Here is a 19,317-nt window from a genome sequence, read left to right on the forward strand (position 1 = left end):
ATCAAAATGACACAGCGCAGGCGTTACATTGAATAAAATTCTTTTTTTTCCACACATATATTTGAACACTGTAAAAAATTCAAAAATGCCCCTCCCCTTGACGGCTTCTTTATTGCAGCACATTTCTCTTCTTTTGTTTTCAGTGTCTCTTTTTCAAATGTCCGCTTGTTTAAAAAAAATAATAATAAAAAAAAAAACATTGTTGCATGTGCATTTTGGCAGTAAGACAAGTCTTGAACGAGCTGACAGCCGAGAGAATAGATGGGTCAAACTGGACAACCATGATTGTTGAGGTCCTTAAGAGTCTTGTGCTCTTCTTTTGCCCCACCCTGCCTATTCCTCACCGCCAGCACAGTCATGTGATGATCACATGCCGGAGGCTCCCAGTCCCATGCTGGCGGTGTGGCTCATACAGGGCAGCGTCTGAACGGTTTTGGGGAAGTCGTGGGTGAGGATTCGTCCGTTCTCTCCGCCGCTCCCGTTGCCGCTCATCCTGGTCAGGGTGGAGCAGCGCATGGCGTCGTTGATGGATTGCTGTGGAAACAAACAGTTCACGGTCAGTCTGCACGTCACATTTCTATGCATTTTTTGCATGCACTACATGTTAAAGTTTATGCAACAGAACTAGCTGCGTACAGACACTTTCTTTCACCTGTAGAAGAATACAAATAAGTTTGACATCACTATCTGAATGTGGTGCTGGTACACCAAGACAATGAAGAGAAGCAGTGGCTGTTAGGAGTCATAAGGTTCTACTTTTTACCACCTTTATCTAGGCCTCATTGATTTTCAAGAATGGTAACTTGGTGGTGGTGGTGGCTGATATGCACCAGTGTCCTAATTTGCAAAAGGAGGAGGAGCAGAGTGAAGTGTGGGTAGTTAGAATGGAAGATAGTCTTCTTGCATTGGTTCAATAGGTTCATTCTCCATGCAGTAAAAGCCAGTGATCCCAAAAAACGATCTAATGGTGTTGTGTGTGTGTGTGTGTGTGTGTGTGTGTGTGTGTGTGTGTGTGTGTGTGTGTGTGTGTGTGTGTGTGTGTGTGTGTGTGTGTGTGTGTCAGCCTGCCTCCAATACTCTATAGCTGATTAAACTGGGCAAAGCAAGCGCAACCTGGAGCAACCGGTGAGCGCTGCATGAGGACTGGAAAAATTACAGCGCGCTCTAATTGGAACAGCGTTGTTGTTTCTCTGAAGCCAAACAGCATAAAGGAACCTCTGCACTAATAGGCTCCTCGCCAATCTCATCTGCATACTGATCAGGTGCGTCTTTGTGGGCTGATTAAAACATACTCATGTAGAAGATCACTCCTTGTCTCGGCTCTCCCTTGCTCTTTGCTGATTACAAGAATGGCTTTGATGTCGGGTGAATGACTCAGAGGTTATTTGTTTGTAAGCTGAGCCACAAGGCAGAGGAGGAGAAACCTCACATCTCCAAAAATAAAAGGACAGAGCAACAAGTCTGTACTGTTTAACATTCTAAACACACAACATTTTGAGTTAAACCGTTCTGGGTTAAAACAATAATGGAACACATGTGAGCTGCACCAGACCTGCCTGATGAGATACATATAAAGGATGTTCACCACAATGGGCCCTGCATTTGCGAGACAGTCAGCAAAAAGAGAGGAAGGAGCAAGGGAGATGTTTGCTCAGAGTGACAGATAGATGTACCACTGTGATTCAAATTGCCTTCATACCTGAGCTGCAAAGTGAAAGTCCTTCACTTGAATTGTGTGCTGTGGAAATATTGTAAAATGATAATGAGTGTTGAAATGGTATTTAACAAGAGGCCTGACATTAAAAGGTATGTGCACTGGCTTTAAGGAAATTAAAATTCTCTATTGTTGTTAACCCTTTAACACAGAGCGTATAGCAGATGACACCTTGCATTACCGTAACTACACAATGGTAATTCACGGTTTCTAAAAGCTAACCCTGGATTTCCACTGGACGCGGAACGGCCGCGGAACGGTAGCGACGCGGTTGTGCTTCGTCCTCTGCCCATCGTCAATCCCCACCGGGCGCGTTGTGGCAGCGGCGCGGTGCCTTGGGAGCCAGCGGTGTTCACGGAAGATCGCGCGATAATCTTGAACGGACGCGAGTTCGCGAGATCCCGCTATAGACTGTGTGTATAAAGGAAACAACAACAACACAGCTTCTTTTTTTCATTCTCCGACGTGGAAGAACTGTTGATTTGGTGTCATAAATGATTTTATGTTTCTCCACTTCAACAATCAGTCTCTCGTCAAACATTGTGACTCTCCGAGACGCTCTGATTAATTGACTGTTGACCTGGCAGCACCGGTCATGACGTAATGTTGATGTGAAGTTGTGACAGGCTATGACCTGCATATTGTGTTTTATTTTGAAAGGGGGGCGGAAATGTTTTACTTTGATTTTGTGTCGCTTTTCCTGTCTGGTGCGAACTGCTCTGTTGGAATTTTACGAGGTTCAGCAGCGGCAACGAAAAAAATAGAACTGCTACTTATCGATATCGCTGCGGTGCCGCTTCTGGGAAGCTGCTGAGAAATGAGAGAGCGAGGTGGAACTGCTCTATTTGATTAGAATGGAGGCGATTTGCAACGGCGACCGCGCCGCTGCCGTTCCGCGTCCAGTGGGAATCCAGGGTAAGAGTTTGCGGTAGTTTCACTTGTGTTGTTGCAGGAAGCCAGCGAATCAGTGTATTTGTCACCAGAGGAGAGAGTTGGAAAAAGTTTCCATTTTTACATCACCCCAGAGAGTGAGAGTGAAGTATTGTTTTTGGTGGCTCTGTGTTTCTATGCTTCCACACTTGCACTTGCCAATATGACCAACAGAGGCCGCCAACAGAGGCTTGTTGAATGGATGCAGTCTGCCACCTCTGATTGCCTCGTTTGTCCTGTTTTTGGACTTTTAGACAAAGACTAAAACAAATGTTTAACATTTTAAATATGTGTTATACTGTTCAAATTTCAAATTTAACACACAAATCTGGTATTCATGAACAACTAAAGTGTCCTTTACAAATTTCTCTAAATACATTTCAAATTGTTGATACAGTAACATGCCATAAATTATGAATTACTGCCAGATATTGAAGGTTATTCTGGAAAAATGGATAAAAGCACTTACTAACAGGACATTTTCTGACCCTTTTATGGTTAAAATAAGAAAAAAAAAAAGCCAGACATTTTTGAGGCTTAGGTGTTACAGGGTTAAATGTGGATACATGAGATGACATAAAGCTAATGAAGTCTTCTTTATAAATGAAGTGTGATTGTTCAGGCATATTAAGGGGATGTGGTGTAAGTTAAAAACTTTACTTGTTAACACAAAAACAACAGGCAGAAGGGCAATTTTAAATCAAGTGTTTCAACAACACTGCAAGAGATCAGTGACAGAGACTGAGCGAGGGAGTGGCAGAGGTAGAGAGAGGTACAGGAGAGCGTTTGCACTGCGGTGGAAGCCTTGAGAGGCCCTACTGTGATCACGGGTTAGATGGGCGGAAGTGTGAAGAGGCGGATGTCATCATCATCATCATCAAGGCTTCATCACAGCATTTCCTACCCCATGGCTGTGCTCTGCTCTTATATCTTAACAGTGTTGTTGGCGTACAGGCCGTAGCTCTGCAACTCTGTGTAGGGGGCACCAGCACCACTGTCTAAGGCTGAGCAGTGAAAGGCCTGAGCGGCTGAGGCGGCAGCAGCTCGCGCTGTGGACACCTTCATTCGGCGCGACTCGGTCCTGGACTTGTAGCAGAACTCCACCAGTGCCACCAGCATGGCTAGGCCCAGGCCACCGATCAGGATGTAGAAGACTCCTGCCACATTACTGAGACTCAGAGCGCTCGTCTTGTCCTGGAGGGAGGAAGGGGGTGGGGAGGAAGAGAGAGGCAGCAGCGAGTGTTGAGAAGCAGTAGTGAGGTGGAACAAAGACAATAAATACATACATGTCATACACACACGGACAAACAGAAACAGGAAGTACGTTAGAGCCAAACAACAAATACACACCAGGGTTTCCTCTACATGTAATTGATTGTGGCGCATCGCCACGGCAGAAATAAAAAAAATAAATGTTTTAACCTTTTTTTTTAAATTTAGTTTTAGTTTATATTAACGCACATTATTGTATGAAATGTGAGTTTGGCACACAACATGGTGTTTTTCGTGAAATGTGACATCACGCTGCAATGCCTATCCTTATTTTGAAAAACCAACACCAGAACACCGGAGTCAACACCCGCCTGTCGAGCTGCGGCCGCGCGAAAGACGAAGAGAGTTGAGACAACAGTCCGACGTGGAGGGAGAGAAAAGGGTGAAAGAAAGGTACCTTAGCTAAGCTAGGTTATATTTGATACAGGTTTGTTCACAACATATTACCTACACAAATAGGTATATATATATATATATATATAATATAAAATATAAGTAAATGAACTAGTGGCCAAGACCGCAGACCTCACTCGCTCACTTGCGCTCTCTCTCCTCCCTCCCGCCCCGTGCCAACAAGGCTTCACGCTCTCTGCTCATACTGGTTTAAATGAAAAACAAACAAATGCTGAGTGCTGATTAAGAGTTTTGTGCAAGCAATGTAAGGTCCCGACTCTTGTCCCAAATATGACAGGCTTCATTCAGTGTACTGAATGAAGTGTAATACAGTATACGCATTATTTCCATCATTATTTCAGAGAGATTCTTATTTTTATTTTGTTTTTGTAACATTGACATGTGTTAAAGAGAGATTACTTTAGGCCTAATAAAGCATGTCGAGTCTTTAGTAGAGAAATATATTATTTTGTTGTAGATTTTTTAACTGTAAAACTGTAAAGTTTCTATTGATAGAGGAAACCTGTTACGTTTTAGATACACGTTTTGAACAGCACGACATAACGTTAGCTTAGGTAATTTCCAGGTATTTGTTTATTTAAAGATGTTTATTTGACTGTATTCAGTATGGACTAGTTTAGTTATTTATTTTTTAATTTCGTTGTACATGTGACAATGACAAATAAAGACCTACTACTACTTAACTGATATCTTTAAATTTGTTGTTGTTGTTTGTTGTTTTGGCCTAGTGATACTGCAAGATCCTGTTTTCAATTATTATGTTCAATTCATGTACCGGAAACCCTATAGTCAACAATGTATTTAGAAAAACATTCAGTTTGAAATCGTCATAATTTCACATTTCAAAATGATTGTAGCCGGCAGACCTCCCCACGGTTTAAAACAATCCTGGAGGAAACCCTGCACACAGTACACAGACTTTTACAGTCATACATGTAAAGTACAAGAATAGAGGACAAGACACAAACACACAAAACACACACACACAAAACAAAAGCAAAAGGAGGCCTGTCACACAAAGTTTGATTGAATAACTTTGGACTCTTGATGTTACGACACTGCGCAGAGAACTGGTAAAAGATGTTATACTTTTTTAAGTGATCGACTATATAAATTCAAGTTGAAATACCAACAGGCACTAAAGACCACAGAGTTTCTATAAAAATAAATACGCTATGACTTTTGTTTCACTTCTCCTTAGCTTATTTATTGTTATAGAAGTATATCAGGGGTTTGGAAAATGGGCAAGTTTCTGCTCTAGCTAAAAAACAGTGGGTCATAAAAATGCTGCAAAATGGATTCAAAGGCAGTTAACAGTATTCAGTCAGGGCTGGAGAACGTTCAGCACATTTAATTAGAAAAAGGAGACAAAAAAGGAAAGAAAATTAGCTCCCAGTGATTTATTTAATTGCACAGACCGTCATCAAATCAATATGAATTTAACAAAGGCTGCTGCTGTGATCGTCTCTGATCCTTCTCCAGTGGAGAACTTATTGTACGCTCCTCCCTGTGTACACATTCACAGCTGCATGTGTTTACCAGCTCGCTGTTGTCCACAATCGCCATTTTCAAATTAGATTTGGTACAACTCGATGCTAATTCAAAGAGAGCTGCACTGATGTTGCTTTATGAGACAGGCCCCACATATCAAAACAACAGACACTGACCTACATGTTTGACATTTGGAAGAAAACATTTCACTCCGTTATCATATTAAGTCACACTTCTCATACACAACTATTTTTCTTGATAATTATTATTATGTGAGGGGACAGGGAGGTACAGGGAAGTGCACAAACCCCTCACATCACATGCATTCACATGCAGCTACAGCACTTTGCTTCACGTTGTAGATCATTATTCTTTACTGCGATGGCTCTGACTTACATTTATGCCTACTTATAGTCGAAATGGAATCATTAAGACTGAAGTCAGTTATGCTAACAGGTGTTCATGGAGCAATGAGGACTAATGGGGATGTTTCTTTCACTACGTCCATTTGGGGAATACTTGGGGCCACATATAGTGATCAATGTCACATGGAGAGCTATTCTGTCAGGGTGGTAATACTTTATTATGCGTTAGTATGCACTGAAGCTTACAGTTGACACAGAATATCAGCCTCATTGATCTCTAGCTGACATTTATCCATTTAGATTAGATTAACGGATTTGAATATATTTGCATTTGGATATATTTATTTCATCTTTGGGTGGAATGTTATTTAGATCGACTCTGCCACATGAAGCGTTACAGTGTGATGGATGTATGGTTTTCATTTGAGGCCCCGTGTGTTAATCTATGTGCTATGTGGGCCGAGAGACTCAGAGACTAATCTCCTCTTAGGTTACATGTGTATTGTATTCCATTTTCACTTGTAACTGGAGTCGCATGTTTTTAAGCAGAGGGGAAAGCGGCTGCAAATAAAAGGTATCACACTGAAAAACTTCTTATTATAGGGGTGTCAAATTGTTTGCAACACAGCAATTCAATAGTTAATCACTTTTACATCACATGTTTAAAGGTGTATTATTTTGCAATTCACAACAAGTCCATATCAACATATGTAAAACAAATGTCCCTCAGTGAATCTTGATTGGAAATCAAATTGATGCAAAAAAAGTGACTTCATGAACTGGACTTTTAGATTTATTTGAATATTTCAAATCAAAAGAAGTGCAATAAGCCTGAAGTAACTCAGTGTCTACTTGAAAAAGTTCCAGTGTAAGTGCCTGCTCTGTTTTCTATAGAGAGCTCTGAATTATGGTCTGGCTGATGAATGAACCAGGCTGGTAATTCTGTTACACAGAGAACCAGCAGCATCTCTCTCTGCCTTTCAGCAGAGAAGCAGCTTCATTTATCGATGTACTTATTTTATTTCACTTCCTGACTAAGTGATTGATCTGTGCTCTTTTTCCTGAAGTCACATCGAATTCCAGTTTTTCTAGTTGCATACACCACACAACAATTATCCTTTTTACACCATCCCAATATAAGAAGAATCGAGGCCAGCCCTCATATGCGATTAAAGTATAAACGTTGACATCCATACTTATTGGTTTTCTTGCAGTGTGCTTGCCCCTGCATGGTACACTTAATCCAATCTAGCCATGCCAATAAATTACAGATTTGTATGGACAGAGCCAAGGTGTGTGTTTAAGATAATTGAATGACCTGTACTGTAGGTATGTGGGCCATACACAGATGTGTTGTTATACAGTATATAAACTATCGGTCATCTTGCCTGAGCCTTGCTTCCTGATAAGAGCTTTAATTCATGTGAACTTTTTTCTTAGTTTAAGGTTTATTTGTTAGTGTAGTTTTATTAGATTATTTGATGATCTCCAGCCTGATTGAGTCTGCCTGCGATATCTCCTAAAAAAAGGGGGGAACCAACCACATGCACCATGGCGGCTGTCTTTAGATTTGAATGTTGCGCTCCTTTTCAAGCAAGTTGTTCGACGTTACTCTTAGAAATCTGCAACAAGCACATTTTTCTGTCGCTGTGCATATGTTATTTGGATCAGTGGTCTGAATGGTTGAAGGTCTGTCCAATTGTGTACTGAGACTTTTTGATCTAAACTTCCGTAGGGAGGGGAGAGCACCCTCCCCAAACTCAGACTGAATCTAAAATGAGATTAAGCTGCAGTCTGGTATTAGCCAGGCTAATGTTCCCTCAGAGACAAGGCCCATCATAGCACATAGTTTGACACCTCTTTTCCAAAGTAAAAAGATGAGAAGGATAAAAAGCAAAGTCTTCTCTGTTGGTGAGAACTGCTTCATCGAACAGTGAATAAACCAAACACAGTGGTAGGCTTAGTGTGACAGATGGTCAATCCAGCAACGGATTTATAAACAAAGTCTACAGTGATAGTTATGGCAGATTTTTAGTAAGATCCAGAGTCCAAAGGCTGTGGCTCAACATGTCCAAAGGGAAAGTTGGTAAAGTCTGATGACCTATTGTCATCATCTGTCTCCCTCATGTCCAGCAAAGTTGTTTTTATGTCACTTTTTTTCCTTCTTAAGAAGGAGAGCTATACTGACATATTGCTTTCAGAGTGATTTATGTTTAATCTACAGTTGACACTCAAGGTCACCCAAACACCTGATGTGTGTGTGTATATGCATCTGCATGTTTGGGCGGTTGTAAAAATCTGTTTTTCAGAGGATTTATTCTACCTTGATGGCATGTGCATAACAGTGTAAATAACAGTCCAATCTCATCCACCACACAATATTTATTTACACTTTAGCAATAAACATTAAATCTGTGAAAACACAAGCTCATCAGTGGGAAGAAACAGACACCAGAGTACCACTCATATACTGGCCCGAATATAAGACGTGTTGTCCTTTAAAATTACACTTTAAAAGTTTAGGTTGATTCATATAACAGCACAGGGCCTTTTATTCACAACAGCAGATCTTGTTATTTTAAAACTTTGCTGGGATGTGTTGTTGCTGTTTTACATCTACATATACACTATAAGTTTAATTTATTAGTGGTAATAAAATATACATTTTTATTCCATAAACTCAAAACTTTATATTTATGGCCTGACTACAAGAGTTGGCAGATCGCTGTACATTATGACTTGTCATCATGTTCGTCATACAGTTTCATTTAATTCATTTCAGGCACTTTGCAGCAGCTATTACGCGCACAGCTGAAGGTTCTTCCAACTCTATCTGCGTGCTGAGGATGCTAAACATACTCTGGAATTAATTTTTTGAATGGTAAACTCTCTCTCTCTCTCTTCAGCAGAATACGTCTGAATCCTTCAGCTGTGCGTGACAGCACTTCATCGCTGCTGCGAAGGGCACAGATTTAAACTGTGAACATGTTCAGTGATCAATCGCAATCATCATCTGTCATGATCTCACTCAAACCAGCGCGCGGGAGGAAGCTGCGCGTCACGAGTGGAGATGCTCTGTATGCGTTCCAGCTGCAAGAGGAATGCACTGTCAAACTGAGGAGCCACAGAGTTCCTGTTGTAGACGTCAACCTTAGAGCAAACAGAGCCTCTCCATTGTCAAGCTCATCCGGCCCTGATGTAAATTTCCTGCAACAATCAATCAATAAAGCCAACTTTGAAGTAAAATCTCATTATAACGAGATAACTATCTTGTTATGAGACAAGGTTCAGATATTCTTTCTGCAACTGTTGAGTTGTGTTCATCAATGAATTCCACTTCAATTACTTTTTTTAAAAACTATAAAAGAATAAGATTTGATGATTTTTTTTTTTTTTTACATACTGGGATTTTGATGCAGTACTTTAGTTACTCACATACAAGTTATTTCATTAAGATTAGTCCTATTGTTTTTAAAAACATAATGCATCTTTATTTGGTGTATCTGTACATTCTCTGCTGTATTTAATGTCTCTAATCTTGTGACGGTCTTATGTTCGGGCCAGTATTGTCTTTGTACATTCTGAACCACACGTGGAGCATTGCTCACTTTAACAGAGGCTGAGGACAGGATTTTATGGCTAATCTAGGACCAGGGCAGGGTTGTGCTGGGAGGTGCTGTGGGGTGACAGACTTGGGTTGGAGACTAACCTTTCTTCCGGAGTCCTTGCTGCCACACTCCCCTTTATCGTACCACCATTTGTTTTTCAGTTTGTCTAAGACGGCTTGCTCATTGAGTTTCAACACCGCTAGGTTTACTGGGATTCTTCCAACCATAAGGAAATAACATAAATAACATATTATACCATGTTATTTTATGTTATTGATTCAGAAACATGGAGCAGCAAATACATACACACACGTTAATGCTTGAGCTTACTTATTGGTAAAAAAGAACAAGCACTTATCACAAACACCACACACTCACATACACACATACAGTATATATAAAAGCATAAAAATCATTAGAAACATCAGAGTCAAAGTGATATGCATTAATACTCCATCTAGCTTGGTTGTCTTGCTCCCGAAGGAGGTAGATGTGTATTACTATATCACTTTGGGTAACCGGCACACTGCTTACCCTCAATTATGCAACAGTTGTATCATTTGTTCAATAAAAAAGGGCATAAATGGCCACATTTGATAATTATAGCTGAAGGATATTAATGCAAATGGAGGAATCAGCTAGTTTAATTATAAGATATGAATCCATTTTTTAATTTTTTTTTTTTAGTTGTTGGATAAACCAGGGCGATGATACAAAATCTCTCTCTGTGGTTTTCATATTCAACCACCACCCTGCCTACTTTACTTTGCTTTCACTGCACCACAGAGAGATGAATGTTGCCTGAGTGGAAGAGCAGCGTGGGCGTGCTGGTTACCCATCTACCCACAGCCCCCCACGTCCAGCAGTGGGGGGTTACCCGCAGGGTTTATCAAACTGGCTCTGACCTTGGAGTCCCCGCCCCCGCTGCCGCATTCTCCCTTGTCGTACCACCACTTGTTTTTCAATTTGTCCAAGAGGCCCTGCTCGTTCAGTTTTAACACTGCCAGGTTTACTGGGTTTCTTGAAAATAATGTAAAACGATAGCCATTAGGAAACACTCTATGGGACAGATATAAAAAGATTGGTCGCATGGTGGTGGTGGTGGTGATTATGACAACACTAACTTTCTACGTCAGTCTCTCCTGCATTTTAACTACTGATATGAAGCAGAAGCACTGGCTTCAGATGCACATGTCTGATATATGTTAGTTGGGGCTGAAATGCTGAGCACCCACACAGGAGCAGAGTAAGGTTTTACCAAGCAGGGGCCTCAGAGGGAGGCAGAGCAGACACTGTAAAAGGAGATGATTTGGATAAAGAAATCTGCAGATGGTAATTTCCTTTCAGTAGCACCAGCATACAGGTTGTTATGGTAACCAATCTTTCAATATTTAACTCTTAAATGGTGTACAGTAAACCCATGTTGATTAATTCATATCAGGTTCACTTTCACAGCCAAAAGGAAACTGTATGGATTCCTAAAACCTGAAAAACTCATCCAAAGCATCTCCTCAAAAGCTGCTCTCTCTCCCTTTGGTGAGTGTGTGCGTGCATTTCCTATAGCTGACTGACCAGGAACAAAGACTTTCCCCATCCACCACTCACTGAAAGGCACAATCTGAGATCTGATTTTCTAAATGAAAGAAGTAGAGATTACGCCTTCACATTCTGGTCAGTTACTGTGTGCAGCAATTTAGTTTGGTGAGATTGTGCCTTTCGCAGCAGCAGGCGGGAGAAGAGTCTTTATCCTTAACGTGAAGTGCACGACACAGCTGCAGGGAACACAGGTATCCTCAGAGCTGGTAAAACCTCTGAATTCTTTCTTGGCTCAGTGAACTCAGATGGAAAGAAAGAAGTCAAAGTGAGTGGACATGAATGATCTGGAGACCTGCAGGTCATTGGTTAGTTTGGTTAGTTGGTGTCGAGGGTGAAGATGTCAGGAAGACTACTGCATGTTAGGTGAGATGGAGAAAACAGTCAGGCAGGCATGGAGGTTGGATGGACATGCTCATGTAAAGCCTGATTTATACTCTGTCATACGACACTTTTGAATGCGTGACAGAAATTGTCAGAAAAATACATTTCCCTCATGTCCTGTAAAATTTCCTTGTGTCGCGGAGACTGTCACAGTTTGTTGCACAATTCATCTTTCACCTGCTGGACCAAAACACCGTCTACATATTGCTCTGACATGTCCTCTTAGTATAAGTGGATTCCAAATCTCTCCCTCCTCAATTATATCAACAACTTCATCAAATCCATTGTCAAAACAAGACAAAATTATTACAGACATGAATTCAAATAAACGCGCTGACAGTGCTGATCGAGGATGATTGAATCCAAAGTGACAAGCGAAAGAGCCTTGGTTACCTTTCTACACTGACTCATTAAGTTTTGTCCGGCGACAATTATCAAACTTGTCGAGTGACGGCATACAAATCAGGCTTGAGAAATGAGGTCAGGAGCATAGACTGATCAGGAAGTGCTCTGTGAAGACAGTCCTGTGAAATTAAAATGCACCGTTATGTCATTGGATTATCTTTGTTTTCAAAGTGCACATTCCAGTTAGGCCTGCACAGCAAAGAAAGTTAATAAAATACTCTGAATGTGTATGTGTGTTTTTCATATATTCTATTATTCATGTTTTTCAACAACTGCCAACAACAAATGTCCACTTCAAATTACTTTTATGTGACGGCAGCACAAGAATAACTACTGTGTAGTTTCTGTCAGATCAGAGCGTCAATTATACTTGCAGTAAATTGCATTGCAGGCTTAACTGAACTCAACTCTTTGAATTCACAAAACATTCACTCATGTCTGATCGAGAGCGAATGGCACAATTAGTCACCTTGTACCTCAAACATAAAAAAACCCCCACATCTGGATCATTCTTATTTCCATCCCTTAACACAAACTGATCCTTTATCAATACGTGTGACCTGCCAGTGACACACAGAATCAGACATCAGTGAATGGAGCGAGTGATGCCCCGAACAATAACACACACAACTCAGTTAATAATTAACACAAAGAGAGGGAGATGATGGTGGCAATCCCCTGCAGTTATACAACTATTGTTACACTGGAGATTTTGAATGATTGGATGATATGACCTGGGAGCAGATCCATTTCAGCATTTATCATATTGCTAACAGAGCACTCACTTGCTCTACTGTATGAATTTAATAAGAGGCCCCTGAGCAAACATGGGAAGCACTTCTTGTCGCCGTGTTATGACCTTTGGCTGCAAACCAAGGTGAATCGCCAAATGAATTCTCAGCGACTTTGAATGAAATCTCCCCATATGGCTCCTTTCATTAAAATGAATGAGGCATATTAGAGGTAGATTAAAAGCTTCAGATGCCACCAGCTCCTGGCCTCTCTCTGTAGTTGCAGGAGAAATTTGAATGGGATTTTGGTTAGGATGTAAATGGAATGGGAAATGACAGCTGCTGCTTGCTACTGGACGTTGGCGATAGAGGTTCATCAAGTATGAATTATCAGTCATTACAGCAATTATCACATTTAATTTTGCAAATTTAAATTCAGGTCTGCTGACTTCACTCTCAAGGTGTGAGCCTGGCACAAGTGGGAAAGTAGCCATATGGGATTCTGGTCCATGTAGCTGCAATCTGTTTCTGGTGTGAGAGAGGTACATTTACATTTTCTCTGTGTGTGTGTGTGTGTGTGTGTGTGTGTGATTATGCTTCGGCATAAAAGACGCCACTCCCAAATATTCATGAAGGCTAAAGGGCAGCAGGCAAACAAGTGTGGGACATCACATAGTCCTACTTCACACTTGTGCTCATGCTCACAAGTCAGCTATGATGAGGCAAACAGCATACATACATGTGCAGACACACAGAGATAGCCTTCAGTAGAAGGAATGGACATGATGGAGACGTAAATGTCTGTGACACGTGCAAACTATGAACAAAAGAAGAAAAAAACTTGATGGATTATTGTAATACATGCCTTAAATATCAGACTAGGATGAATTCAAAATCTATGATGTTGAGTCGTTAAAACAGACAAATGATTAAATCAAAAATGCATGAAATCACAGAATAACTAAGTTCATGTATGAGCACGTGTTAGAACTGATCATGGACATATAAAAAGATGAAAAATGATGAGTCATGCATAAGCTCCAGTGAAAGAGCATGAACCCGCTAACAATGCAGTGGCAGGGCTTTACCTGAGAGGGGAGCCCTTCGGCGTGGCGATGCCGTAACCCTTTGAGTCCAGGTTTCCTCCAACCTTCATTGTGTCACAGGGTTTTCTCTGCTCTATATACTCGTTCATGGTGGACTCCAGCAGGTACGCATACTTGCCCTTGGACTTCCTGACTCGCATAACGCCCTCGTCCGTGGTCTTGACAAACACAGACGGGTCGGCCGCCTTCATGTAGGACCACATCTTCTCAAACACAGCGATCTTTGACCTCTGACAACCCAAAGTGGAAATCACAGATGATGGCAGGACAGAGAAAGACACAGTGTCAGTATGAATTTAAAATATGAATCTGGTGAAGTACTGGGAGTCAGCAAGCTCCCATTTCTAAGGCGGCATCTCCAGCAGATGAATACAAAATCCCAATATAATGTAGAAAGGTCTTTGTGTTAAGCCTCACTTTTTATGTCTAGCCACAGATATTTTTGAGAACTGCTGCTGTTCTTTTACTGCTTCAAACACAGAGATAAAATAAATACAAATAAAATACAATATTTGTAAAGAACTGGGCACTGAAATTCTCAACTTTAAGTCCATTTTTTAATTCTTGATTTGTCATGTTAATAAGCTACAGTCACGTCAGTATATCACTTATCACAGTGGTGTGCAAGTGAAGACAGTGCACCCTTAATTATCATAATTATTAATTGGAAAAAATGTTTACAGCTGGAAATCTTGTACTACCCGTCATATTTATTTATATCAATAACCATAAACCAAGAATATGCAGTTATTTAATACAAGTTTCTACAAAATTACTGCATACAAAATACAGAAAATACAATTCAAAAGCTATTTTTGGGCATTAAAAAGGGTCAATACTTCATAAGAGGGCACAAGCGATGTATCTGTACATGTCCATGACTCTGTCCATGAAATGTATTTGCTATGCATGTCATTTTTTCTGTATTTTCTAGCTGTTCTCACAACTGTTGTCTACAACATGTCAACAACATTATCATTATAATGTTCCTCCATCAGTAACAGCCAATGCCTTTTCCATCGCTCTATGCTGCTGTCAATGTCGTCAGAAGCAGCAGTAGCAGCAGCAGTGAGTCACTGCAACCTACAGTGCTACAACAGTAATGACAGCCATGCTGGATAAATAATATTATTTACATCATGCTATTGCGGTTAGAAATAATATTCTCTAAAATGTTCACAAAATATAATCCATTTTCTTTTTAATCATTTGTAATAGCTTGGAGTAGGATTCATAGTTGGTTGAGTCTGACCAACACTACATTCCACAAGGCACAAGGCAGTCACAGTAATATCATTTTATTTTACTGGTATTAGTCTCAAGGTTCACTTTCATGAACACTGATCGCTGTGAATAACAACCAAACATTTCCAACTGCTCCATCCTCACATTTTAAGTGTTCCAGTGCCAAAACCCAGGCTGGCTGAACAACACAGTGTACTTGTCACAGAGGTCTCAATTTCAACTAGAATGCTTTTCCGGGGGAACTGCAGAGTGTGCTTGCTCGGGTATATTTCACTAATGCGAGCAGCTTGTAACAGCTGTTTCTCGATTTATAGACACACAGAACATATTTGTATACCATAATATCTTCAGTAATTGTAATGATTTAACCGTATTTAGATGTGAAATGTAACACAACAGTGCCACCTAGTGTATAAATGCGTTAACATTAAAAGTGTGAGATGAACCTCTTTTTTCGCTACTGACAGATTCAACATGTAATCTCAAATGTTGCCCAACGCGAAAGGATGTCAATGGATGTATAAATTTGGTTGTTTTACCCAGTGGATGCAAAGCAACTTAATAATGTTTGTATGGGTAGAAATGGGTAATAGAAAGTTACAGCTTCGGCGAAATGGCCGCTGCCTACCCAGAATGCATTGCTAGTCTTTAAACACGGCAAAGCAACACAATAATACATAACCTTCTGTAAATATATTCATTTGTATGGTTTTATAGATGTAAACATTGGAATATTACTCTCCTATCAACTTTTGTGCTATCATCACAATGAAACAAGTTAGATTTGAACACCATGACCGTGAAATATATTGAATTTGCTGGGTATATATAACACATGGTTCTACATTATCAGTAAGCCCATACAAACCCATGGCATGATCCTGATGATGTGTAGCAAGGCAGAGCTGCACCTGTGACAGTAAACGGTTAGATAGTGTAGGTGCAGTGACGAAGGTGTACAGTTGCCTGGGTGTGGTCATGTAAATAAGTCTGTGAATTATCCATAAAATTTTAATGATTTTTTTTTTTTCAGATCTCCTCATATAGGAGTCCCGAGTTCATGTACAAAGTTTGGTTTCGATAAGTGAACGCTTTCCTGATATATGACCTAACTTCCTACACCGCCAATTTCGTCTGGCTGTGATGGGCAAATGCTTCCGAAAATCAAAAATCATTCTGGTTACTTTTGTGAGGCTTGGTCCAAGGATCATGTACGTCAAGTTTCGTGACGATCGGACACAATTTGTGACCTGTGAAAGTTTAGTTTTGACAATATGGAAGAACGACAAGTGGGCAGTACACCAGTTCAGGCCGGACGTTCCAGAGTTGGACCGATGGAGATATCTCAAAAGGGTTAGGAGCAGGAGCTGACCAAAAATCTGGCTGACAGGAATAAGAAAACTTAAGAAGGACAATAGTGTGCTGCCTTTCAGCAAGCACACTAGTAAATGCTCAAATCGCTTTTGTTCTTACCCTGAAGAATTCTTTGGTGGAGCCGGCATCCAGTGTTCCATAGGCGATTTCTGTCTGCTTGGCCAAATCCTCAGCACTTTCTATAGGAGACACCATCCTCTCCACTGTCAGGAAGGCAGCCAAGTTGGCAGTATAGGATGAGATGATGATAAGGGTGAAGAACCACCACACGCCTCCGACAATGCGACCTGACAGAGAACTAACAACAGAAGCACAGAACATTTGGTCAAATGAAGGCCAAGACTGCAATTTGACGTGACCATATAAACTTTAATTAAAAAAGACTTTCTCTTCTTATTATAACAAACAGAATCAATGCAGTGTCAGTGTGAGGTGACTTGGAAAAATGAACAGATGCGGTCGTTTTTCTGACTCAACACATTTTGCACACTATCAAGAAAATCGATCTTAAAACCTTGTGATGTCCACACCGTCCACAGAACATACATTGCATCACACGTGCCCTGCACTCACACACGCTCATCATTCCGCTGGGCTGGCAGAGCTTAGTCCAATGTGCTCAGGAAAGATAACCAGTTCCACAAAGACCCACTCAGCTTCTTGCCTGCCAATTTAATCTCACTTTAAGAAATGTGCCAATATGTTGCATGGAACCATGCACATTGTTGTGGATTAACACAGGGGAACTTTGTAGCCACTGCTCTAATTGCACTTGATAGAAAAAAAAAAAAAAAAAAGCTATGTTTTTGGTGCAAAATCCCCTGAGTAAAATCCCTGTCTTTCATCTCTGCACGTCTCTGCAACTTAGGAGAAGTCAGCCAGAACAGAAACAGCTGAAATCATGTTGCATTACATATCAGGTCCTCGGCACAGAGTGGTGGGGCTTACACAATGAAAATGACACAAATCTGAAACAAAAAAAAAAAGGCTTTCATGATTCACCTTTGCACCGTCAAGCCAAATGGAGCATGAACATGAAGGCAAGATTAAGTGCGGGGTGGGTGGGTGCCTTTGGTTTGTGGGGAGAGAAGCAAAACATAATCACTTAAGATGCTTTTCAGATGACGGGTGGATGATGAAAGAGCCGTCGGGGAGCAAGTAGAAAGCAAACACAGAATGGATGCCGAGCCTTTGAAAATCAGCCGGGAGACAGCAGAGCTGTCTGCAGTGTGTGTGTATTTCGACTTCTTCACTGATCACTGCACAAATGGGTGTGGGTCAGGTTACGCTCTGACAGTGAAGTGAGAAAATCAACATGTATTTCCAGTAGTGCTGTCAGTTAAACGCGTTATTATCGGCGTTAACACAAACCCATTAACGCTCTTTTTGGCCGAGGAAACTTTGTCGTTTTTTTTTCACATGGTGTTACAGCAACTAGTAACGTTAGAACACCTACAATACCACACCGGATCTAGCTAGACTGGAAACAAAACAACAGACACGCTGCGCGAGCCGGCCAAAGAGTAGTCGGCTCGTGTAGGTAGGAGTAAACGTTACATTTTGAGTGGATGGTGAGTCAAGTCACAAACAAGTTGCACACACCAGGTTTAGCCTGTAACATAGATTAGTTTGTCTGCCAGGGTGGTTCAGTCCGTACAATAAGAGGTGTAATAATTCATCTAAAATTATATTTTGGTTTGAACAAATACATTATAAATATTGGTTCTTGAAATTGCAATAAGCTGTATTGCAATTTAGATAAATTTCGATTAATTGTTCAGCCCTACACTGCAGTATTATGCAAATAACATTCACACAAAGCAAGCTGATCCACTTTTCTATGTTGATAAGAATATTAAAATGAGGAAAAATAATGGTACAAAAAGAAATCAAGGGACATTTAGAATAGATAAAATGCTCGATTAATTGCGATTAATAGCAAGTTAACTATGACACTAATGCAATTAATCGCGATTAAATATTTTAATCGTTTGACAGCACTAATTTCCAGACATCTTTGTGAATATTTAATACTTCAGCAAACTCTTCATTAGCAGGTGGCAATCAGAACTTAAAAATACTGAATATTTATATCATAACACCAATCAGAGTGTTCAAGAAAACGAAAGCCTCCCTGAGTTATTGAGGCTTTTTAATTTAGTTACTTAAAAACAGTATATCAAAAGATAAATTACAATTCCAAGTCCTGAATAACGTTATATAATTTCCTCCTTGGGCCATAACCTTTATCACCATAACATCTATCCTTTACATTTTGAGTTACGCTGCTCACAAACAGTAAGAGAGACAAACAAAGTCAAATATATAACCTCGTTGGCAGAGGCAACAAAAACTGAACATTGAAATCTTCATCACAGAGGACTCTTCATGGATTAATTGTAATAGACGACATGAGTGTTAAGCTGAGTCTATGTTTCTGTCTGATTCCAGGTTGGATCAACAGTTCCTCCCCTTTTTGCCTCTTGAAAAACTGATCACGTCTATTCCCACATGTACCCGCTCAGGTACACAGGTGTTAACTGACTGACCACAGCCGATCGTTTGACCCTGACGTTCCACAGTGTGAAAATATGTCAACAGGGTCAATGAAACATCTGCGAAAAATAAAAATGTAAACATTCAACTGAATATCACACAACAAGAGCTCATCCCTTCAAAGGGGGA

At 40.5% G+C, this 19,317-nt stretch overlaps 1 protein-coding gene across 1 annotated transcript in view; it reads right to left on the reverse strand.

Annotated features, from left to right (window-relative positions):
- Window positions 1–366: 366 nt before the first annotated feature.
- gria1a (glutamate receptor, ionotropic, AMPA 1a) overlaps window positions 367–19,317 on the reverse strand; it is a gene marked incomplete at both ends in the record, with an annotated part of 95,956 nt that continues 77,005 nt past the window's right edge. Inside the window, 5 exons of the mRNA XM_083891606.1 lie at window positions 367–534; window positions 3,704–3,838; window positions 10,700–10,814; window positions 13,996–14,243; window positions 16,732–16,930. Of these exons, the coding sequence (XP_083747732.1) occupies window positions 367–534; window positions 3,704–3,838; window positions 10,700–10,814; window positions 13,996–14,243; window positions 16,732–16,930 (865 nt within the window). The remainder of the gene's footprint in view (window positions 535–3,703; window positions 3,839–10,699; window positions 10,815–13,995; window positions 14,244–16,731; window positions 16,931–19,317) is intronic.

Source organism: Microchirus variegatus (genome assembly GCF_963457635.1).
Source record: "Microchirus variegatus genome assembly, chromosome: 6".
Lineage (NCBI taxonomy): Eukaryota > Metazoa > Chordata > Actinopteri > Pleuronectiformes > Soleidae > Microchirus > Microchirus variegatus.